Here is a 25,072-nt window from a genome sequence, read left to right as displayed (position 1 = left end):
TCACACGTAGGGCTGAGGAGGTAAGAACAAGGGACAGAGCAGCAGTTGGGCTTACTGCAAATCTCTTGCAAGTGAAGTGAAAAGGTAAACCCATGCTCTCTTTGGGAAACACCAACTGGTAAACCAGCTGCCATTTTGCAGCCTTGCTTCATGTATTAAACAAGTTCAGTGGCTTGAAGGCTGACTGCCAGCGTGAGGGTCAAATGCTCAGCTGGTAAAATGCCCAGCTCCACTGACATCAAAGGAGCTAAAGCCATTTACAGTAGCTGAGGACCCAGCCCTCTAAAGCTGAAGGGTAGGGGAATGTGGGCTCCCCAAATAGAAATACACTGATCACATTTCCATAAGCGACTCTAGCCTCACCTCCAGTTTCTCTGCAACACTGTAAACTGGCAAGTCTACAATCGCCATCTAAATTGCTCCGGCATCACTTTCCAGAGATGGAAAGATTAAGGAGATCAACTCGCCATGCCAGCACGGGGCAGCTATTTCTCATTTTTTCTGACCTGCCCAACAATCCTCATACAACCCTGCTCTGTCACTCCAGACAGACGCCGCTGTTAACACCGTCTCAGGCAGGTTTCCAAATATGAATGTCAACAAATCATAGCTTTCATGCTTCCACATCACCTTGCAGCCAAGGGTCAGGTTAAGCCTATTAAAAAAAAAAAAAACCAAAAAAACAAAAGAGTCCATTTCCATCCTGCTGGGAGGCTGAATACCAGAAAGCATCCCCCGCACACAACACTGCAAAGTTGTTTAGCACCCAAACCTGGACCAGACAAGTTATATCCTTACAGGGATTAAACTCATTAAACCCTTACCAATTACACCCTTCCAAGGTAGCACTACCCCACCACAGGCTTCCTGCCGCAGGTATAGCAACATTAGGAAAGGACTGTGCTCCCTCAGGTGTCCTCCTCTCTCTGGACCGCGATGCAGTCCCAGCATCAGTCACTCCAACATCTGCAAAAAGCAGCTGGCCTACAACATGAGTATTTGGGAACTCCTGATCAGGGATAACGGGAAGGGCCACACTCCCAGCGAGGCAGCCACCACTCAATTCTGGGATTTCCCTGGGAGGAAGCAACTTCTGCAGTGTGAAACCAGCATCTACCTCAATCAGGAGAGGGAAGGGACATAACGTAGCCAGGAGGGAACGAAATCCTTACACAACTCTCAGGTAGTACAGGGCCCTTAGATGGCTTAAACCTAAACCCAGGTGAGTCGCTGTCTTCCTATACAAACCCGGTATCCTTTCCTATGATTCTGTCATGCAATTGGACTGAGGTGCTGAATTCAGTCCACTTGTGGATTCGCTTGCACAGACTGGTCTGGAACACCACAGAAACTACATGACTCCACAACAGATAGAAAACTTTCTTTAGAAAAATTAAAGCTCCCAGCTGCATTCTTTATTATGTTCCAGGGAAACAAGAGGTTACAAGCAGAGCTCCCTGGAAATAAGTGTAAGTTAAAACGTGTCTCTGTTTTTACTGCTCTCATAGCTAACTCATGTGGTTTCCACTGCAGAAAAACACGGCGGTGACACTTAAAGCACTCTAATTATATTAAATATCCAAAGCCTTTAAAATATTGGTGCAACCATCTAAAGGGGGAAAAGCTGGATTACCAAGGTTATTTTTTCCTATTTCATCTAACTGAGAATACCCATTAAGAGGTTACTCTACAAGATGTGATGGATTTAACCAGATGCTCTCATCACTTCTACCGCAGTGCTTGAAAAAATAGCTTCTACAAATACACTAAAAAGCCAATGAATTACAGAAGCATGAAACAACTTCAGTAAGGTTAAAACCATGCTGGTATCATACAGAATGCACTGAAAATATTAAGTATAGAGACCTCGTTGCAGCTCTTACATAGACAGCACTACTGCTGATCTGAACAAGAAGGTTACTTATTGCAGCTGCCATATGAGAAACTATCATCTCCTCAGCCTGAACATGTGGATTTATCAGCTATCTGCAGAGGCTAGAGGAGGCATCTCTGCAAAGAGAATGCTGAGTAAAAGATATGACCTTGAAGATGCAATCAGCCCCCTTGCTGGTACCTGCAAAACGAAATACATATTCACATGAAAGACTAAAAGGAGGGACGTGATCACGTTAACAAACTGCTGTGGTCCACTGTGCTAGACTTTAATATTAGAGAAGGGTCTAATAAATCACACTTCATCTATTAATGAATTGTTAAGCTTCTAAATTACTACAAGCTTAACAACAGATAGGCTGAGTCTGCTTTCTAAATCAGAGCTGTCTGCATCTTGCACATTCTTAACAAAGTCACACGCTCAAAAGCATCAAGCATTGCTTGCTGAAAAGCAGTGGAAGCCCAGCAAAAACATTCTGCTTAGAAAGCACTGTTCCCAATTTATTTTTGATACTAATACTTCCTATTTTGATTAGGGAAATCAACATCACGATAGTAATAAAAAAAAGCTGATGAGATGGGCTTCATATTACAAATCAATGCTTCTGACAGCCTGGACAGGTACATACAGCATGACACACCAGGTACCCACACCCAGCTATTACAAGACAGAAATGGTGTGCCAAGTGGATAACTGGACAACACACGGGATGCTGATCGTAGCAGGAAAAGCAGTTTAACTACACAGCCCACTCCTAGGATGCAAAATATCATGATGATGCTTTTTCCTAGGGATGTCACAGATGTCTCTGATCTCACAGATATTTCTCTGCTTGAAGCAAGAATGAGAATTAACACTCTTACATCTTATGAGCTTAGATCTTCCCCCACAAAAAGATATTTATGCACTGCAATAAGGGCAGGTCAGAGGGGATGAAAGTATCTGTGGTAACTCCAGCACACTTCTCTCCAAAGCGTGAGGAGGTCCAGAGGTCTCACCGCTCTTCTACAGCCAGCAAATCCTTCTGAAACTCACTGGAAAGGATCCCATGACTGTTGCTAAAATGACTAAGAGAAACCCTATGTTGCACAATACCAAAGCAGGACAGATGGTTGATGAGCCAAAAAGAAACAGTAGGATCATGTTGTCTTAATTACGTTTGCTCAGAAGAATCAAAGTATTAATGGACCAGACAGAAAAAAAACCCACAACACTGTAGAGGTAAATGATTTGAAACTCAGTTCTGCTTTTAACTATGCCAATGTGTCTCAGCTATCCTGTGCCATCACAGATTTGCCCTCATTTTACCTTGTCAATCACACATCACATTCAGAGGATCACTCCCTGGATTACACTCAAGCATCCAAAAACCTCTTCGGAAATAAAATTACAGCATTAAAAAAAAAAAAAAAGGCAAAATGCTATACTGCAGTCACACCTAAACTTCTGCAGTTTCAAGATGTACTACTGTTAGGTACCAGGGCTTACAGCCACGTTCATTTATGGCTACGAATACAGGGTCTTGACAGAAAACCTCCACACAATGTTACATATCACAGGGCCACCTTCAACTTGCCCAATATTAACAGGACTAAGATGGCAGCATTCTGCTTAAACCAGAAGAGGTACAGAACAGGTCCTGTGCCAGGACATGACATTCAAGCACGGAACATGCCCTTGATGAAACGCAGCATAAACATAAAAAAGACAGAGGTCTGCAGCTCTCCAACATAGCGCACTTGCATTCTTCCCCTTATAGAAAGGGGGATTGCCTTCCCATTTAAAAATGTCAAGGCAAAACACAGCTCCTTGAGCTACAGCACGATTTAACCATGCTTCCAGCACAGTGCCTTACTATTCCTTTCAATGCTCTGCCTGTAACTTCAAGCAGAAAAGCTGAGATGTTCCCGATAATGTTTACATTCTCAAAAAAAGATTTGTAATGCAAGATTCCTCCCTAAATCAGTCTGACAGCACGGAGTTTCCCTAATGCAAACATAGTCCATTTGTGACGAGAGACGACTCACACACACTGAATACACATGCAGAGTGCTCATGGGCAGAGGGAGCACATTATGGACTATTTAAGGCTCTCTTGCCCTGTAACACCGCATCTCAGCTTTTCTCCAGTCTGTTACCGAGCTTCGTCTATAATAAGCACATACGGAGATTTCACTTTATTTGCCAAGGTAATGCAAAGTTAAATTCTGGGTCAAATTCTGTTCAATTTATATTTGACTGTATCTCAATTAGTTCCGTTCTATCTAATGTGACGGCTTCAAATGTCTTTGAAAAATAACGTATCAGACTTTGTTTTGTCCTAAGGATTTAATTAAATTTTAAACAGATTTTCATTAAGTTTAGCGTTTCATTCTGGGCACCTTTGTTTTAAATAAAACATGGAAGAGAGACTTAAGAATTACTCCTCAGCTCACTCAATGGAAGCACATAAATCACTTTTGTTTTGGAAGGTTTCCCCACAACAGCCGATTGGGGAACTTCTGGGTTCCCTTTCCATAATCATCACGATCCCACAGTTTCACTGAGAAATTGAGATCGCAAGAGTAGATGCAATTTTTAAGCACCTCCAATTTAAAATCAAACCTGTTTTCAAAATGGAACACTTCCAAAATTCTGATTCTTTAAAACAAACAAAAAGCCCTCTGGAATAAAAATGTAGCAAGTTACCTTTACTCTGTAATATTGAGAATTTAACTCTAAATTAACTCCTTGAATACTCAAGAAAGTTGGGCCTTCTACATATATAGAAAAACCTATAAAACTGCAAAAAATGTGGGAAAGAAATTGCTAACAAGTTTGCTCATGTTTTCACCTGAAACCACTCTACCAGGCTCAATGCATAAAAGGATTTACTGCATCCACCAACTCTGAACCGGCTATTAGTGTGTCAGTAATGACAACTCTGTCTAAATCAGCTTAGGTTTTCAAGTTTATAACTAAACACGCAACCCTCTATTTCTGCTGAAAATATGAATATTCATGAACCACAGAACACCTGTTTTACAGCATATTGGTTTTGCACTGGCTAAGCACCCAAAAGTAATTATTCCCACATGACTCCGACCAAATCTACTAGTGTAGGACAACAGATGAATTCCCAGGAAATTAAAAGGTTAAAATTTTCAGGGAGATTACAGTCCCACTAGAAATAAGATTTCTAGTTTCATAACTGAGATAAATAAAAGGATATATAAATATCTGCAAGGTCCAAAATTTCTCATCTTTTGCATCTCACTGCAAGACCCTAACTTCCAGCTCCCGTTGATCTCACTGAAAATTTATGGTCAGTATCAAACTTAAATTAAAATTTCCCTATTTTGAGCCTGCAAAAAGTTTAATTGTGATGTCTATAAAACACACAGGCAACAATTTATGAAACTTCTTAATTTTTTTGAGTAGTGAAACATCTGGCTTAAAATTCTTTAAATCAATCCAGGAAGAAATCATGTTCAGTATTTATCGTTTGGAGGAGGAGGGAAAACTTTTTTCCCTGGCTGATCCTCAGAAACACAGTTAAGGGCATCTGAAAATGCCTAGGACTCTCCATTGGCTGTAGTATTGCAGCTGGTAATATAAAGATACTTCTGATGCTGAGCTCACGGGGTTAGTTAGAGGATTCATTACTGAATGCTTCTGAAGCAGCTATAATGATTACAAAATCAAGTAAGCACTAATTATTTTATCCTAGCAGGTCTCCTTAATATACTACTCAACAATAAATCACAGCACTAGGAGAATTACAGTGGTCTTCCAATGGAAGTCTGTTGTATGTGTTCCCACTAGAAGCTATTTAATATGTACAGCAGAAATACAGACATCCTAGCAACATAAACTTCAGAGCATCACAGCATCACATGGCTCCCTTTACAGCTGCTTTCAAGGCTGACAGATCTGAGCAGTGATATAAAATCAATGAACCCATCTGGAAGAGCTTCATATTTGGGATTTTGCCCATCTATTATATGTCTTCATGAAAGGACCGAGGAGCATCTTAGGCTCCTTGTGAAAATCAGCAGTGACAGTAGCAACAACTGGAGAGCTAATGTTTACTAAAAAGGCTCAGAGAATGATTTATCCTGGACAACTTTGAATCAACTAATTTAACAAGCTTGTGCAACAACTGTAACAGTAAGGTGGGCAGGGGGGAGGGAGGGGGTGTTTCATACTGGTATTTCTGATGAGGACATGAGTTATTCAAGGAGAAAAAAAAAAGGAAAAAGAAACACACGAAACCCACCCAGAAGTTAAAAAATTCCACATGGGACCACTGTCCAAACACAGTAGTCCAATTTTGCCTAAGGTTTATGATTGACTAAAACACTAGTAAACTATTTCAAAAGACTGAGCAGATATTCATCAGTTCATCATAGCTTCCTTACCCAAGGTGCTATGAGGACAAAGAACAAGGTTTTGAACACATCCTGGGCTGGCAAACATGCAAGTGTAGCCTGGTACCAGTACAGAGCAAAGCTGCCTCTCCAGGGAGCTCTCTGGCACGTGGGAGCAGACAGAACTCCCCCAAATTCCCTTTTCGACAGCCTTTCTCCATGGCTTTTGTTCTTCCTCCCGGGTGTCTCCCTGAAAGCACACCGAAAGGAACAGGACACGGGACAAACACTTCTAGGCTTTGTCAGTACAAGTAGTTCTGCTTTGACCCCTGAACCAGAGAGTGCCAAGTCCTGCTTTGCAATACTAAAAGCCCTTTTTTGCTGCCTGTGTGACTATTCAGCTACGCAGATGAGAAACTCAACCTTCATAGACTTGTCTGGTATTTTGAGAATCGGTTGAAAAGATCACATCCAAACTATCTTTCATATGCTTGGGTGACATTCTGTATTATAGAGATCCATCTAGACCAGGCTGTTTCATTTGTCCTGACTCATTTTCGTGTCAGCTGATGCCATACCAGAGTGAGACAGAAAGCTCTTCATACGGGAAAGACAGAAGAAATTAAATCTGTACTAACCAACAGCTTTCTTTCCATTTCTAAACAAAACCAGCTTGATTTATGTTTAGTTCTCTCTGTAGACAGAGGAAGTTTCTTGCTGATACATACTAGTAGATTCAACATTCCTATCTACCGATTAAGACGAAGATTTTCCTATACCCTTACAACAGGGAAGTGCCCAATTTCCAGTCAATGCCAACAAGAGTTGGGGATCCACTTTCCTCAATTACCTTACAAATTCAATCCAAAAATTCTTTGGGGGTCATCAAAAACGTACAGTAAAATTCTGTTTGTTCCTGGCATTCATAACCAGGGTGAATTGTTTTTCAAACTACCCCAAAAGTCCTAGCATGGAATTCCTTGGCAAGATGCTCTGTGTCATCCCAAAGAAAACTTCCACAGCTGCGATAGAAACCTCTGATAACCAGTAATACAACAGAAATTAAAAGCACTGACAGAATCCAGAGGTGCTGGAAAAAGATGCACTCTTATGATGCGAAGAAATCCCACGCTGATCTTGTCAGGTGCCCCACAGCAAGCAACATTAGGGTGGAATTTCAGTTGTCCACAGAAGTTAAGTAACACGCCTGCTCGGCTCCACCGAACACTCAGGTGACAGCAGAAAAAGGGGACGTGACGTTAATGTTATCACATTAGAAGTCAGCTTTATCTCCCACAGAAAGGGTTGTTAGGGTTATTCTTCTCTTCACATCGTTTCTAGTTTTAGCTATTAGATCAAATGAAACAGTTAAAACTAAGTTTGCTTCTCCACCAGGAAATACCAGGTGGCAAAAAACCCCTGAAAACCGCACTGGTGTTTACAGTATCTTTTTCAGATTCAGTATCTGGCAGCCTCCCTCCAGGAAAAAAAAAAAAAAAAAAAACAAACAAAACAACACGAGAAGAAAACAGCCCAAGTTTCCAGATCACAGTAGCCTTCAGTGGGACTTGCCCACACCTGTACAGAGATACCTAGAGAGAATCTGTGTGTATCTAGGAAGTTGAAAGAACATCTCAGACACACGTTAGGGCGGTTGCTTGCTCCAGTGAGCCAGGGCAAATAGAGCAAGCAGGCAAACATCTCCAGTTCTTTTGCTAAAGCGATCTGTCCTCCAAGCACAGAAACTGACAGACAAAACTCTTCTCTCCCTTCAGGGAGCGGTAAACCTTTCCCTACCATCTGCTGGGTGCAGGACATCGCTACGCGTCACCGCAGCGTATGCTGCGGCCGCAGTAACGCAACCATCCTGTACCCCATATGCTAACGAGAAGGACATATGCAACGAGACTGCTGCCTCACTGGGACTGGCAAGTGTGCGTGGGTGCTAGTGGAAAAGGGAGACTGAAAACAGACTTGCTCTTACAGCTTAAGCTGAAGGTTACATCCCTCTCCCTCTTTCAGCTACAAGCGAGCTTAAATCACCTTCCGAGGGCTCCTTTCATGACAGCGCACTTTCAAATGTCTTTCCAATACACAGTCCTTTTGTTTCTTTCCTAACACAAAATAGGAATCACAAATTCTCCTGACTTTTTCTGCTCCAGCTTTCTGTGTTCATTTTCTCTCTCCTAAAGCTACTGATGGACACGTCTATTCAGAGTGTAAACATCACTTCTGTAAAATGTTGTCTGGGGATAATTAAAATGATATTGACTTTCTTGATCAAAGGCCTTCAAAAGTTATCTGATGAACATTAATGTTATGTTCCTGGAATATGATTCCAAATTTTCTGGGTAGACCATAAAAATGGCAAGATGACCGTCTCCAGAACTGTGCTCCACCAGGCAATTTCTGCACCTCTGCATTATTGCGCTGGAGAGAGGGAAAATCAGTTTTCAAGCGAGCTGTCCTTTACGACTCATACAAGAAAGAAGAAAACAAAAGAGAAGGCTGATTGTTCAAAACTAAAGTTACGTTTGACGTGGAAAAATGCAGTGAAATCCCATCTGTGAAAGCAGGTTTTGACTTCCAACCCGAACACCCTCTTGCTGCTCCCGCCCGTGGCGTGCCGACCTGCCTCTGCCCGGCCCAGCCGAGAGCCCCTCAGAAATAAAGGGGCCGAGTCCCACGCACAGTACGTGTGCGCACACCTACCCCGACTAACCCTGCTGAACAAAACTGCTGCTCGCCGGAACCGCAGACTTACTTCACTGCTCCACGAAGAACAGCGTTGGCCTATGCTTTCACAAGAACCAGCAGAATATAATAAATCTACAGCTTTGATGAGTACCATCTTCCATTTCTGCTTTTATCATGTAACAGCAATTTTATTTTCTCCCAACATTTTCATCAGCTGGGGGGGCACAGCTTCCAACTCCAAAGCCGACACTTGCACTCCCAAACCAAGAACAGTAAAGTTTGCAATGCAAGGCCCAGGTTAGGCACACGCACTGCTCTGACAATGGTTTGATGCCAGTTTCAGCCCAGGAAGAAGCTACATTTGAGGCAGGTCCCCAGGTGATGTAAGCTGTCAGCTTTCTATAGCTACATTACTTTGGACTGTCCACAGGTCTCAACTTTTACCGTGTCACAGGTCTTCTGCACTGGCAAAACCTGATCGCTATCATTTCTCTTGCCAACTAACCAGACATCGTAACCCCTACTTCTGAAGAGAAAATGAAAATGGGAAACCTGATGAAGGTTTTGATAGGGTTGAGGAGAGGGAAGGAATGAGGAAGTGACCTAGCAAAGGAAAAAAGGAATTTTTCATGCTGGGAATTTAAAAAGTAAAAGTAAATGACAAATCACAAGGTTTTGTTTCCTAAACAATGCTCTTCAAATGCACCTGGAAAGATGGAAGGCACAATGACATGAGAAATTCATAAACGCTGGGTAATTGTTAAATTGTTGTCCTGGTGAATGAATCCATGAGAAATCCAACATCTCCTGCCAAGGCTCTGGCATACAGCTCCTGTAACTGTGTTATTAAGTGTTAATCATCTACTTAAGTCAGTGTTCGTGGATGAACAGCTACCATCCAGGAAGATCACTGAAACGGAAAATGTGGAACAGGGCAGCTCTTGTAAAGACCCTGATCTCCAAATAAGGCTGACGCCTTCAGGACACAGTGAAGATGAAAGCACAAGATTTTCACCAGCCAGGGCAGAGGGTGGAAAGACCCTTGAAGCAGAATTCTACAGCCAGCAGACACTCACACATTCAAGGAAGAAAAAAGTACCCAGGCTGCAGGAAGTCATCATGAACAACCCAGAGTCTCTGATTAAAGCTAAAAAGTCATCATGAACAACCCAGAGTCTCTGATTAAAGCTAAAAAGCCCTACAACCCACAGAACTACCTATTTCAGTTTATTAATTTGTCCATGTTTCTTTTGCGCTATCTAAAATAAAGACGAGTTGTTTCAAAATCCTTTTGCCACAAACGCCACGCGTGCCTGAAGGTTTCGACAAAGCAGCCCACAGGTTCACACCCAAGGCCAAAGGCTGCTCCTAAACACGCACAGGCAACCGAGGACAACCGACAGATTTCTGACCATCAAGCATACTATGAAAAAAAAAGATAGGCACATACATATGCATAGAAGAGCTGAAGAGAAGGGGACTGGATGATAAATTTAGTGTATTTGCAGCCCACTGCAGAAAGAGCTGTGAAATACCTCTCTCTGGTAGGTATGGCTGATAAATCATCTCAGGGTAAGCAAATACACCAGCTTCATGCTTCAGTTGCATCAGGTGAAACATCAAGGCAGAGTTCTTGATGTAGAAAAGCCTGCCTCACCACTGCTTGGCTACTTCCCGAAAAGGGCCACGGCTACGCTCCGAGAGCGCTGCCTGGAGAACCCAAGAGGGTGGCCTGCAGGTTCAACCTGCTGCTCCCTGACACGCGGGCTGGGGGGACCTGACCTCCCACCCAGGGGGAACTGAAAGATTCTGTGAGATCAACTACAGGTCCAGGCTGTAGGAAAAAAGTGCCCGGCCCCAGCGCTGGGGCCAGCCCAGCCACCCTCTGCCCTGGCCCTGTGTCTGGCTCCTCCTGCGACCTTCACAGGACAAGGTGCAGGCAGTTGCTGAACAAAGTTTGTGCTGCAGGAATGTGTCTTCCCTATTGCCAGCAGCCCTTCAGCTGCAACTTGTACCAGGTGCTGCTTTCTTCACTGAAACACAGATGTAGCAAGTAAGAGCAGCAGCACTTACCCTTCCACAGGCAAAGCCCCAGTTCATTTCTGACGTGCCAGTACCCTGGCAGCACTCCTGAAATGTGAAAACCCCTGGAAGACAACAGCTTATAGCACTGTCAAAGAGTTTTCCAACTGAAGTGTAATTCATCTCTGCTTAGAGTAGGGCAGGAGTACAGTTGAAGCAGATCCTTCCGGGTTTTCAAGAGATTTTAACACCCAACTCTCAGCACTTCCTCCTGACAGAAGCTTTTAATAGAGCTGATAGTTGTGTAAAGATGTTAGAGCTCCACAGGACTTCTTTTCAGAGGTAAAAGTGAAAAAGGAACTAAAAAAAGCACTGATACGCAAACTGTACCAATTGTATGTACTATGTGAAACCCCTTATATTGAAATATACAACTAACGTGACTAAGTTCTCACATTTTCACTCCGTGTTATTTGGTATTCAGAACAAGTTTCAAGTTGCTACAAAACAAAATAAATGTGATAATTCTACAACATACCAACTCTCAGCTATGTTAACAGTGTTGTTTTTCCTTATAAAATGAGAGTTCATTTCCTCAGATTAAAAAATTACATTTAGAAGTCTGCTGTATGAGAATCATAAAAATACAAAAGAACTATTATGTATTAAAATGTGTGCCTCCGTCCACAAAAAAAACAAACAAAAAACCCACAAAACAAAACAAACAAACAAACAAACAAACACTTTTACTGATCAAGAGACGGGAATTCACTACATCCTGGGGAAAATAATCTTCATCTTACACCTAAGCTTCTTTTACTTGGTACCATGACATAAAGAAACTATCCCCATTCCTCTGTATTCTACTGTTATTTTCAAGGAACACAAAGAAGGAACATGCATGCAGCACATGCTTTATTCAAAAAACACTTTTGTCATTATTTTTGATCTTCAGTTGATCACAGCTTTCTGAAACTCACAAGCGGAAGGCATTTCCTACATGAGAAGCATCTCATTATTATATCAATAAACCTTAACTGCATGCCATTCATGTAAATTGAGAGGCCTGTTTTCCATCACCTTGCACCTCCATTCATAGCCCCAGAAAGCGATGTTAAGTTGGATATTAAGCCCTTCACACCGCATAGAACAATTATTCAGTGTTGTGCACTTGCTCTAAACAGGCTTAAAAGACTGCAGAACAGCACTGCAGAATCAGGCCCCCGCTGCACCAAACGCCCCCAGTCCTTCCATCGCTACTCTGTGAAGTCCTGGGAGAGCCACAGCATCTACCTATGTCTGTACAATAAATAAAAATCATCATATATAGGATATTAGTCAACTCATGTCTCTAAAATACATCCACCCTGTGACAGCAGGGAAAAGGGACCTCGCTCTTGCGAGCCCCCGACACAAATAACTCATCACCTCCCTACTACTCACGTCCATGTGGGAGACTACAGACGAACAAATCAAGAGTGCAGACTGCAGGCTGCTCGAAGAGGATCCCCCCCAGCAAACTGGATAATATCTGAGTGTTCTGTAAAATGCTCATCTGAACATTATACAGAAGGGAGATTCATGCTGCTGTAAACCAGGCTTTATAGCTACCAAGTGTTATATGCATGTTATAAACAAAAATTTATAGCTTTGTTCCCTGGTGGAGCTGAGGACGTACCCACAGGCTAAGTAGTGGCATCTAAATCATATTATTTAAAAAAAATAAAAACATTTTGACCTTTGTGAAAGTTAGCAAGCAAAGCCTTCAACTGAAATTTTCAATTCTGATCTCATTTTTCAGTAGAAACTTTTTATCCTTCTTAAGAAGTTCAAGTGAAGCTCATTTTCCATTGCCAATTTGAAACACTCGCTAACCAGAAGTGCTCTGCACCTGCTAACATTTATTTTAAATAGCCACTACATTTATTTGGAATAGAAGCTAGAGTGGGAGATATAAAATTAAAAAAAAAAAAAAATCCTATTTATTATATTTCCCTTCTCATTTCTGACTCAGCATAAACTACAGACGGACACAGAAATCTGGTTTTAAAAGCCTAAAATCAGGCTTTCTGGAAACTTTTGACAACAAAATGTAATCACGTTTAGTACAAGATTTAAAGGGATACTTCTTCTTGAAAAAGAATGTGTTATATGCAGTTATGTCAGATACTTCAAACTGTTTTATTGTCACAAACTTTAAACTTTTAGCATCAACATTTTCATGCACTTTTTTCTTCAGACACAGAACATGAAACTAGTAATTTTTTTCTCCACTCTGATTACACTTGCCACTGAAGTGAGCTAAATAAGCCAAATGTAATTATGTACAAAACATCTGTGAAGCTGAGCAAGCCCCTACCTCCAGCATAGCACAGCTCCACGCCTCCACCATTTTACCTCCTTATCTTTTGCTGGTGTTCCTCCCCTGTAAGTCCAGCTCCTTGCAAGTGTTTATAAAAAAAATTATGTTAATGCATACATTAAGTTGATGATCTGATTTATAATAGAGCTGATGGAAGTTGTGTTTATACAATAGGTATCTGTCAGCACGCAAATTTTTTTATTATTATTTTGGGTCCTCTACCATGACTGACTGCAGATCAGAATTAAAAAGATGAAAAGCTGAACTACCTGAAGAGCTACAATTATTTTTTAACCTCTTCTGCAAAAGTCATGTTGCTCTTTTGACTGACTGCTAAACCCAAAGTCTCTTCTTTTAAGACGTTCAAGTCAACTAAGCATTTCAATTAACTTGAATCCTTTTCCAGGCAGTTTCAAAAGGAAAAAGAAAAGTTAAATTTTTAGTAGAAGCACCAGCACAGTACCATTTACTGTGGACTAAATTAAGGCTTTTTATTCTATTCATAATTTTCATTCAGACTCCAGGATTAAAAACATTTCCTTTCAAGAAAAGCTGCTTGGTTTGTTTGGTGCTTTATAATATTAAAAAAAAGCCCCATATATATGTGTCTCATGAAACTTCCAAAGGAATCTGCCAGTCCAGAAATTTATCCTTACATGCATTACCAGCAGCTGTTTCAACAGATATCTGTGTTCTAACACAGACAAAATAAAAATTTACTGGAGACTGCTCAGCTGGACTTGTCCTTCCTTACTGCAGAGGCTACCAGACATGAAGTGTCATTTATCAAGTCACACTCTTCATTTAAACCAACTCCTGCCTTAATTCACAGCCCTGTGCTTCCCTTCTCCCAGGGCTGAAAACTTCTTGGCACAAGCCAGCTGGCAGAAAGAGGCAGACGAGCACTAGATCAATACCTCCCACACACATTTACATTTATTGTGGCATGCATGTCTCCTCATCCCCACCTACACAACCCTCCAGCTAAGAGAAAAAAAAGAGGAAAAAAAAAAAAAGGGATATTTTCTTCTTTGCCAAGTAAAGGAAGTGGCTGTGCGGATCTGAAAACTCCCTCAAAGGTGAAGACAAACAGGGGAACACAAACGTCCTCAGCACAGCTGGAAATCAAACACAGAGGAAAAACATGAACACAAGCTGACCCTTGATATACCAGCTGCTGAATCGGTCAAGCAAGATGCAGAACTTTTGCAGTGTTAACAATTCAAGCAACTCCGCAGTGCTTACATTCACTATGCTTAAATGTTCAATTTATGCACCAAGGAAATTTCAAGTGACTTGAGAGTTTGGGTTTGCAGCAGAAGCAAGCAAGACCATCAAATGCCATAAAGCAAGACTTGCAGCAAGTAGCACTCCTACAATAATCCAGTAACAAACTCACCTACAACTACTTGCACGGGAAACATTCAGAAAAACCCCAAACACCGGGACACACTGAAAGCAAACAGTGTTTCTAACCATAGTTTAAAACACAAAAAAGTTTCTAAGGATTTCTCTTGGAGGTTGTTAACAGCTCTCTGAGTGCCACAGGCATACTGTGATGCTGCACTCAAGAGGGGAGCCATCAGGTGAGGTGGCAGCGTTTGGCCTTCTTGTCATTCAGAAAAGCTTTCTTTCCAGTGAGTAAATGGCTTGTAAGCAAACACACCCCGAAGGCACAATCCTCCTTCCCAACAGATTCTACAGAGATGACAGCCTTACCTTGCACTTCTGTCTTGTCACTGGGATTTCTTCACCAGACATGTTCTTTTACCTGCAATTTTCCAAAGCCATATTCAAATGCTAAAATTATTCCCCCGGTCTTCTCCGCTCCCCTCTGGGCATATCGCAGCACCACTAGTGAGGGATCCCACAGCCAAATTCTCCTGTCACATCCATTCCCGCTCCTTTATGTCAGGGCCCCAAACTCGTAAAACTCAGTTTAACCCACGATTCTGCTGTCAGCTGTAAAGACCAGCAAGGGGAGCTCAAGCCAGAGCTCCAACACTGCCCAGCCCAGCTCAGCTTCCCTTCAGCTCTGCTGCAAAAGCTGTGAGCAGGCCTGTGCCCCGGCCGGGACACGGCCTCCCCTTACACACCGGCTCTTCTGAGCACAGCCCAACTCACAGGCCAGCCCAGAGAGCACCTCAGGTACGGACTGAGTCACTCGGGTCTACTCCCATCACTGACATCCAACTCGGCCACACGAGGCAAATCGATTATGTACTGATCTGGCACAGTGCTAAGGGAAAGACTGCTAGAAAAATATCCAAATTAAATCCCTTCGCCGTGTCACCTCCGGAGTCCAATTTTTTCCAGCCACAGCTTGAAGCCATGCTCATGTTTTTGCTTAGCTGATAACACCACTACTCATCACCTTCACTTATAAAACCTAGGGCTGTTTGATGTTACCACCAGCTTCCTCCTCTTGGTACTATCATCAAGGTATTAAGGCTCTTTTTGCAGCTGCTGCACACACAAGAGGCTTCAGTATCTTCTGAAGAAATAATTGTCCATCAGTTTCGCTGTTTCCCCTGCCCATCTTCTTGCCTCTCTCCTTGTCTACAGACTTAAAAGGAACAAGTCATTAAAATAACAGCAACATGAAAAGCTCAAGTCCAAGACCAACCACACTTGAAGGCCAGGTAATGGTGTGGGGAACAAACTAAAGTTGTTCTTGGCTCTAGTAAAGAAGGCTTCATTCATGCTACCAAACAGCTACACAAACCCAACTGGAAGGGACTGAACTTGTCACAGGAATGTCATTTCTGTCCCATTCCATAGATTATTTTGTCCGTGTTAGCACAAGCGTGTCTATTTGTAAAAGATTACATGTGGCAGATTACACACCCACCAGCTCAACACATACCCCTGAAATGTTTCTGTTAGGTGACCCCCACGGAGCTCCCAGCAAGGCCAGCTGCAAGTGCCAGCAGAACTGCCCTCTACCACCACCCTGAGCACACCACACAATACCCCCCCGCCCTGACAAAAAGGCCGGTGAACACAGCTCTCACCATTTTTACCAAACAGATTAAACAGCAACACAGAGACACAGATTACAGACAGAATAGGCTTTTACTTTCCTCATGATCTGGGATAAAGTAGAAAAAAAAAAAATAGGCATTCATTATGACAGTATAACACATATGACATTTCAACTTGCACCTGGCAGAATCCCAACCCTGTGATTCAGAAAGACCTTTCTCCCCAGCTCCAATTAACACAATTGTACCAGCAAAGCCATGAGGCAGTATCTCCCAATCTTCATTTGTCAGACAGTTACCTCAATGCTTTACAAGCACTAAGTTTAACAAACAGCAAGTGTCTCATATACGGGTCTTGAGATTTTTTGAATACAGTGGTCGTTCTGAAGCTAAGGAAACTGCAAGAACTGAACCAATGGCAATGGCAAGATTGCTCTTGTCATCCTCCACTTGAGAAGTGACCTTTCTGAGACAGGGGCCTTCTGCAAAGATAACACAAGCTCTGCAGCTCTATCATAGCTATGTGTCACCAACCCACGAGTACTAGCTGCCTTGAAAGCACTCATACGCTACCTCTAGTGTTTTATTTCTACCACGTTTAACCAAGCCAACTCCAACACTGCTGCTGGGCATGGCACAAACCAAAGAATGAAACAAGTGCTAAGGGTTCTTTTCCAACTGTAATTTCCATCATTCCTTGGGCAGTTCCCACTTTCTCAGGGAAAACAGTCACATAGAGAAACCTGTGAAGCAGCATTACAGAGGAAGATGCAACTAGCCCATAGGTTTGGTGCACTGCATGTGATATTTTCCCCATCCGAGTCAGAAATGATGTGGATTTAGTACCTGTTCCGCGACTGCTAGCTGAAGCCACAGATCCTGTCCTTTGATCTATATTCAATTCCAAAGAGTAATCAAAAGTTGTTAGATTAGTCCATACAAGATGGGAGAAATACCTAAATACTCATGGAATAGCAAGCAAAGGCCTGTTCCCACAGCAAACATCACTCAGACAGGAAAGCAAGGACCTCTTCAGACAGGATAGAGGGAGGATAGGTCCTTGCTCCAATACAGACAAGCTTGAGTTGTTCACGTTTTACTTGAATATAAATGCCAGCTGTATATCTGCATCAGTTTTGCATCTGCTCGAAGTTTCACTGCAGAGCAATCCTCTTGCACAGCTAAAGAAAACTACTATAGCCAAAGAAGTTGTTTATTAATAAAAAACACAATAATCATACTAAACACAGAGATAAAGACAAAATCAAGGATACTGGGAGGAAGTTCTTTAAACAGGAAGCATCTAACAACTATTCCAGTCTTTATGTACAAATGCTATGGCACGATATAATCAAGACTCACACAAGCATTTCAAACACACAGAAGCAGTGAAAGAAAGAGCAGAGGGGGGAAAAAAAAAAAAATCAGAACAGTGAAACAATAAAACAAAAGACAAAAAAGAAATATCTGTGACTGACATGCCAGTAGTAATCAGTGACAGATGAAACCTCTCACTTGCTAACCCTTCAGCTCTGATACTGCCCTTGCTGAGCCACAACGCTCGGCACACAGTGACCTGCCATACAGTTCACTGAAGCTGGAATCTAGACAAGCTTTCCAATGGCTGCTAAGACACTGATGCTCCACAGTGCATTATTAAGAAGGGCAAACACATTTAGCCTGCTTCAGCTTCCTCCCGAGCCACCCATTGAAAACAATTCGCCTCCAGCAATTCCCCCCTACATTCCCTTTCTTGGAGCAGAAAAACTTCCAAGACCCTGAGCCCACGCTGAGAGGCCAAAGGAACCAGCTGCCACCCGGTATTTCCAAGACATCCAGTGTTCACGTGTCCCAGACCCAGAGCACGCATCGGCTTTGCTGGAAATAAAACCACAGGCTTTCCCCAGCAGCTGCTGCGTGCTGCCTCTCAGCCCACGGTAACAAATCCCTGAGCAAGTCTGCAGTGGGATGGGAGGCAGGTACAGAAGCACTCCAGAAATGTAAGGTTGCTCAGCTGTTCCCTTTTAGCCCAGAGTACCCAAGCAAGGCAGACACATGTTGCAAGCAAAACACTGTTTATAAATTGTTCAAAACAGTGATTCTTGTGCAAAGTTATTCATGGATTATGTACATGCAAAGAGGAAGACAATAAAAGAAAACACTTCGGCTTTATAAAGACAAGTTAAGGTACACAGTACTCACCATAATCAGCCGAGAGGACAAGGTGTGAAATTGTTGTCATTGATAACTTATTAATTCAGGGGGGGAGGAAAAAAACCCAAAACATAGAACATACCCTGGCATTACAGTGACATTTTACAAAACATAATCTCCATCCTGCCTAGGACCACACATTTTTGATTCACACAGCTTCAAAGAACCTTGAAATCTCTCACATCGTGTCACCCACTGGACAAAAGAGCCCCAGTTAGAGGCACACAGAGCAGTACTGGGGAGGAAGGTGGTTGGGTTCAAAGGCCCAGAGAGAACTTCTAATCTCTCTGAGGTTAGAAATTTTATTTATCTACTTTGCTGCTGTTTTCCAGCAGGCTGAAGGCTCACCGCTCTGTGACCTGCTGCAAGATCAGCCATCCCAGTTGCAGGGGTGACAAAAACCGGGAACTAGAGGCAAGGTCAATGATACCTGCTCAAACACTTCCCCAGCAGAACACATTCAAGCTTACCTACCTCGAACAACAAGCCTTCATAGACACAGGCACCTGTGGGACAGAAAGAAAAAAAAAAAAAAAACAAAAAAACACAACAGATTAGAAGTGAGTAACACCAGCACACGCTCCAGTGAACCTGCTATACAACAGCACTAGCAACACTGAGCAGCCACCTCTGGCCATGCACCTGCCAGCAACAAAACAAATGCAGTTTCAGTGCAGCAGGGCAACCTCTGGGTAAGCTTCAGGCTGCAGTGTCAGGGACTCTGGCCAAGACGGACTCAAAAACTTGGAGAGTGGCACTAACAAGACAGAAACAAAAGGAGAGCCTGCCAAAATTAAGCAGCTGATCTTCAAGAAGGGGTTAGCACATGCCTCTGCGGCACCTCGCCAGCCCCCTGCTGAAGCATCGCAGCGTTAGAATTGCAAGAAGTTGTCTAGTCTCGGGCAGAAGTCAAGGACACAGACAACAGTCAAAGAAAGCGGGAGGATGCACGGCAGTAAAACAGGAGCCGACACAAACCCCACAAGGGCCCGACCGAACCACCACCAGGAATCACCCACTTTTGAACAGGGCTAGCATCATAAAACCCCTTCCCACCGTCACCTCACACTCTCTCCGGTAGGTGACAAATTCAGACATTTGGCGCAACTCGTGCGAGGGGCATACGTTCTCCCCCCTCACTGTCACAAAGGCTGCCTCGGATAAGATGGGAGTTTTCACAATACACACGGTAAGATGAAGCTCAGCATTGTAACTTTGAATAATTGCCCAAGCTCTCACCGAAATAAAAGGAAGCCACACTGTTCAAGGGCAAAACATGGCCCTTAAAAATGCAAGGTTACACGGCCTTTAAATTGCATGTTAAAAAGCAGTCTCTTCTCTGTGCTCCTATAAATCCTTTTACCATTTACAGGAGAAACAAATAAGCATGTGAATATATACAATCACAGCGAGACGAGCCAGCGTGAATTCCTGCTCCTAAATCATTCCTCCATGGGCAATGGGCCACGTTTCACCTCACAGGTCTCCTCCTGCTTCAGCCTTCCTCGTCCTCACCACTGACACTGCCGGCTGAGGGAAAGGCTCCCCAAGCAAGTAAGAGATATACACCCATTCAAGCATACTTTATGTATTCTGCTTCAATAAATCAAATCAGAGGTTAGAAAATAAAACCATGAATAAGTTGAATGACAGTTCTTTCATTGATTTTTCTGGGAAACAGCTGTTCTCTAACAACTACACATAACTGTCTACTGAAAACGTGACAAGAGTGTGAGATCAAAAGCAACCCAAGAAACTGAAAGATGAAAAGAAAAGAGAACACAGGTAAGCTGCCCCAAGGGACCACCCAGAGAACTAAGAATTTCCTCATCGAAGTGTGGTGTTTCCCATAAAATGCAGATTAGACAAATTTGTTCAGAAAACCTTGGAGCTACACCACTTTGAATCAAAAAGCGCATCCTCGGAGCCGCTCTTCAGCTCAGCTACAAGAGGCTGCAGAGGCACCATCAGAAATCATTTGCCCTTGCCAAGAAGATGAGCCACAAGAACCCAATCATGTTTCTCTCAAATTCAGCAGATACCTTTCTACTCATATTGACAGTAAACAAATCGAGCCCTACCCATCACGTGCACAGACTGAGCACCACAGAGGAGTAACGTGCTGAAACACTGGGTTTCACTCTCAGATCCATGTGGTCGCCCATATACCATACAGTTAACCACTTCACATTTGACAAGTGAATTCTGCACGTTCACAGCGGTGCCAAGTTACCTGAATGCCACTAAAACTCTCAGCAATTACCTATTCATTTATTTACTTGATTTTCCTAGCAATTTGTGTTCACAGAAAAAGGAAAACAAACATTTGACCATATCTTGGCTTCATGTTACTGCATTGCTTTTCAAATCACAATTATCTTCCTGCACCACACATCTCTCTCCTCCCCTGTACTCTTTTGGAAAGAGAGGATAATTTCAAGGTTCATCATCCAGCTGCACCTCAAAACTCAGTGTAAAACACAAGGTCACATACTGCTGGAAGGCATGTGGGGAAAAAAAAAAAAAAAAACACACTTGATACCAGTTAGTTAAGATCAGCACAACTCAACTGGTTTACTCCTAAAAAAGGGCTAGCTACCCTTTCTCACTCACTAACAGTTATAGTTCCTTAAAAGTACTAGTGTAACAAACAAACAATGGTTGGACACCTTAAAATGTGAAACATGGTATCAGAGCCCCCACCAAGGATTTGAAAACCTTAAAGAGACAGGGGAAAACTCTCAAAAACAGCAACAAAAACCCCAGCATTTCCTACTTTCGCTTCAAGAGGCTGTAATTACATCTAGGGCCCTTTGTGCCAGGCACTATAAACACATGGTGAAAGAGCAGCCATGTGCCAAAGAGCTCATCACCTGCGGGGCCAGAGCACAGAGTAAGGACCAAGGCAGAGGGGAGAGAGCAGCTGCCTCAAATAGCCCAGGCAGGCAACAGCGGGAAGAGACAGACCTTCCAAAATTTCTCCCTCAGCTCTACAGCCTACTCCCTCCACGGCTCTCTGTAGACACAGGCTCACCCCAGCCCATGTGGGACTAGAAAGCAAACACAGAAAGTCCAATTCTTCCCTTCCATTAAAGCAAAGGCGTGTTTCACTCCCTCACAAGTTACCAAGGGAGACACCAGGGTATAACCCATCTTTAAGGGACTTTGAAAATCCTTAGTTACAAACACTTTTCGGCTATTTTTTTATTCCAAATCATGAGTGAGACCAAGACATTGCACTGTGCGCATTAAGCAACATTGCTCCTCGTAGCACACCGGCTTTGCGTGCAACTCCAAGTCACCAGCACAATTAAGAACTGCTTTCAAAGCTCACTTGAAAGGGTTTCCTCAAATGAGCACATTGCTTTTCACATGCTGAAGACACTTGGGAAGAATTCACCAAACTTTTTGCCTTGGTCTTTTTGTGTTGGGCATCTTGGATGCAGGTGGTTGGTAGGGTAGCTTTCTGGTTTGGGTTTGGTTGGTTTTGGTGGTTTGGTTTTTTTTTTTTTTGCAAAAGTTAAGTCTCTCAGATACTGCCCAACAAGTTAATACTGCAAATTCATATCTATCTGTTTCTCATCTCTCACACACAGAGTGATTTTTAACTACTGTTATTCAGTAAGACAGCTGTATCAAATGGGCAGCACAGCATTATGGTGGGAGCAGTATTTGGAGAGTCTGACACTTCGGAAACCAACCACCTACAGTCACATTGTCAAAGGAAAAGCTGGGGAACAACTTAAGCGCACAAATGCGGCCACACTGCACTCCCAAACTTAAAGCATCAGTAACTCTACTGCCTGACGACAGCATTGTAAAATCATAACCTTGCACTTTCTACAAGCCTCTCCACAACACTTTTTTAATGACAGAAGACACCAACGCTCGATGCTTGCGAAGGCACTCTTAGAGCACTTACTGCTACATCCACACGCCCCGAGCTGAACTCTGCCCTCTCCTCCTAAACCAAGGAAAGGTGGGTGACCACTACCTACTTTCCACAGTTCCTATCACCACTGCTCAAGCTCTCAGAGAGTCCCGTGGGTGAGTGGCTTAGCCCTCGCCACCGCCACGAACACCCGTGGGAAGTGTACCAGGACAACTCGATGCCCCAAGCCCTGCCGCTAACCGATCCAGCTCAGCTCACATCCTGCACGGGCACTCGGGTGGTTTCTGTGTGTTTGGACAACTCAACCCCCCCCCCCCCCCCCCAAACCTTTCTGGCTAACCCCACTCACAGCTTGGCAGGCGGTTTACTGCTGTCCCGGGCCGCCTCCTCGCCCTCAGGAGAAGGTGCCGAGCCTGAGGGGAAGCCCCTCAGCCCGGGCGGGCCGCCCTCCCGCCTCTCCCCTCGCCCCGTGCGCCCGAAGAGGGGACACCCCCCTCCACCCCCGGCACTTCACGCCCGCCAGCCCTCAGCCGCTTGCGGGCACCCCCCCATCCCACCGCCGCCGCCGCCGCGCGGGAAGAGCCGCGGAGCAAACGCGGGAGGGGTTCACCCCGGCTCCCCCCCCCCCCCCGCCCCGCCGGTGGAGAGGCCGCTAAAATGGCGGGGGGGCGGGAAGCAGACCACCGCCCGGGCCACGGAGAGGGAGAAGGGAGGGGATTTCCCCCCCCCCCCCCCACATCCCCGCGGAGAGGGAGGAGGCGGGGGCGGCTTCCCCTCAGCGAGGGAGCTCAGCTTCTCCTCAAGGCACCAGCCGCCCGCGGGCCGGGGCTCGGCGCGACGACTCACCTGAGGAGGAGGAGGAGGAGGAGGAGGAGGAGGCGGCCAGCGCCGCGCTGAGGAGGCACAACGTCGCCCAGGCGCCCATGGCCCCGCCGCGCTGCCCCTCCGCCGGCTGCCGGGGAGCAGAGGGAGAGGCGCCGCGGCGGGGAGAAAGGGGAAAGGGAAGCGGGGGTTGGTGGCCCCGCCGCCCCCTCGGCAGGTGCCGCCGGGGCAAGAGCCTCGGCTCCCCCGCCGCCAAAACTTTCCCCTCAGACAAAAGCGGCGGCGGCCCCGCAAGAAAATGCGCCGTAACCCGCCCGCCCTCCGCCCCGCCCGGCCCCGCCTCGGGGGGCGAAGCCGAGCGCCGGTACCGGCAGCGCCCAGCCCCGGCCGAGCCCCGCGGGTGGGTGCGAGGGGAGCCGAGCCTCCCTTTCCTCCTCCTCCTCGTCTGCTACCTGGCGAAGCAGCAGCCCGCGGTCAATCCGCAGCCTGTCTTGTCTGCGGCAATAGCGCCTGTCCCAGGATTAGGCAGAGCAGTCGTTTCTGTGCGGGGAAGGAGGGCAGGCATTGACCCCACCGAGCGTGTCACGGCCCACGGGGGCTGTCGAGGGGTTCAGCCTGGTCACAAAGCTGGAACGGAGGAGTCATCGTCTCTAGGGGATGGGAAGAATTTCGGTAGTTATGTTTGCATCTCACTTTTGTTTGCAGGATTGAATAAAAATAAAAAAAAAAAAAGGGGGGGGGCGCGTCACAATCTATTTACTAGAAGGAGATTTCTTGTCACATACATCCACACTGAAATAAGGTTCCCATTTCTTCCCTCAATTTCAGTTCCATTGCTTTTCACCCATTCATAGGTTTCCTCTACAAAGCAAGACTCAAATCACAAATCAAGCACTCAAATGGATAAAAGCTTCCAAAGCACTCAGCAAAGCCCCAGCTCGACTCTTCCCATTGTAACATTTGCTTTTTTGAGGCACCTCCCCACACCCCCGGTCCCCACGGCACGCCCCCAGCTCCCGGCCAGTCATTACAAACTGACCATTTCACACCTCCAGCACTGCACACTCAACTGAAGATATCGGAGCCAACTTTTCCAAGTGCTTCTGCAGTGTGAAAGTTGGGTTTCTTTAAGTCACAGGATGAAGAAAACAGCCACAAGTTTTGAAGTCACAGCCATTAAATTGCTACATGCAAAAGCCTAAAGCTGAAGTGAAATAGAAAAAAAAATCAATCCTCATTTTGCCAGCCTATGAATTAAATCCTTCCCCCCACCTCCTCGGCTAATTTCAAGGTACCTGCTTCATAGCAGTATCCCCGTTATCATGTAGCAGTCAGTCAGCTGGACGAGGCTGGACTGCTACAGTTGCCTCCTCCAGCTTGCTTAAAACAAAGTCTGTCTGATTAAATGAAACTGTGCCAGCTAAATTTAACAGTAATTCCTCATGGTAATTCGATCTGTTCAATTTTGATTCACTTTCTAATGAACACCACCACGGTGAACTCCAAGCTAGAGGTCAAATTTTTTCATGATTGTATGCCATTAACTACTGTACCGTAATTCCAGCAACAAATGTGAGAAGTGAAGTGTACGGCATGGCACCGATCCAAGATTCAAACAGCAATTTGCATGATGAGTTTCTCAGTGCTTTACCAAGTTAATACCCATTAGCTATTAGCAGGAGTTACTTTATAAAAACAGGAGCAGAGAGACCAAATAAGCACCACTGCACACACAAACGCTAAGCAAACAAATATTCCATGTTACTTTCAAATAGGGTAGAAAAGATGAAAGGATAAATACACAGGCCCTTGTTCCCTTCTAGTTACTCAAGTGAA

The 25,072-nt window shown here is 44.4% G+C and overlaps 1 protein-coding gene across 1 annotated transcript in view; it reads right to left on the bottom strand.

Moving 5' to 3' along the window:
• FRAS1 (Fraser extracellular matrix complex subunit 1) overlaps nt 1–23,514 on the bottom strand; it is a 172,862-nt gene extending 149,348 nt beyond the window's left edge. Inside the window, exons 1-2 of the mRNA XM_042796609.1 lie at nt 23,261–23,514; nt 18,997–19,028 (exon numbers count right to left, since the gene is read on the bottom strand). Of these exons, the coding sequence (XP_042652543.1) occupies nt 18,997–19,028; nt 23,261–23,339 (111 nt within the window). The 5' untranslated portion in view covers nt 23,340–23,514. The remainder of the gene's footprint in view (nt 1–18,996; nt 19,029–23,260) is intronic.
• Nucleotides 23,515–25,072: the final 1,558 nt, after the last annotated feature.

Source organism: Tyto alba, unplaced genomic scaffold (genome assembly GCF_018691265.1).
Source record: "Tyto alba isolate M040663 unplaced genomic scaffold, T.alba_DEE_v4.0 Super-Scaffold_23, whole genome shotgun sequence".
Lineage (NCBI taxonomy): Eukaryota > Metazoa > Chordata > Aves > Strigiformes > Tytonidae > Tyto > Tyto alba.
This window is presented reverse-complemented; position numbering and strand designations above follow the sequence as displayed.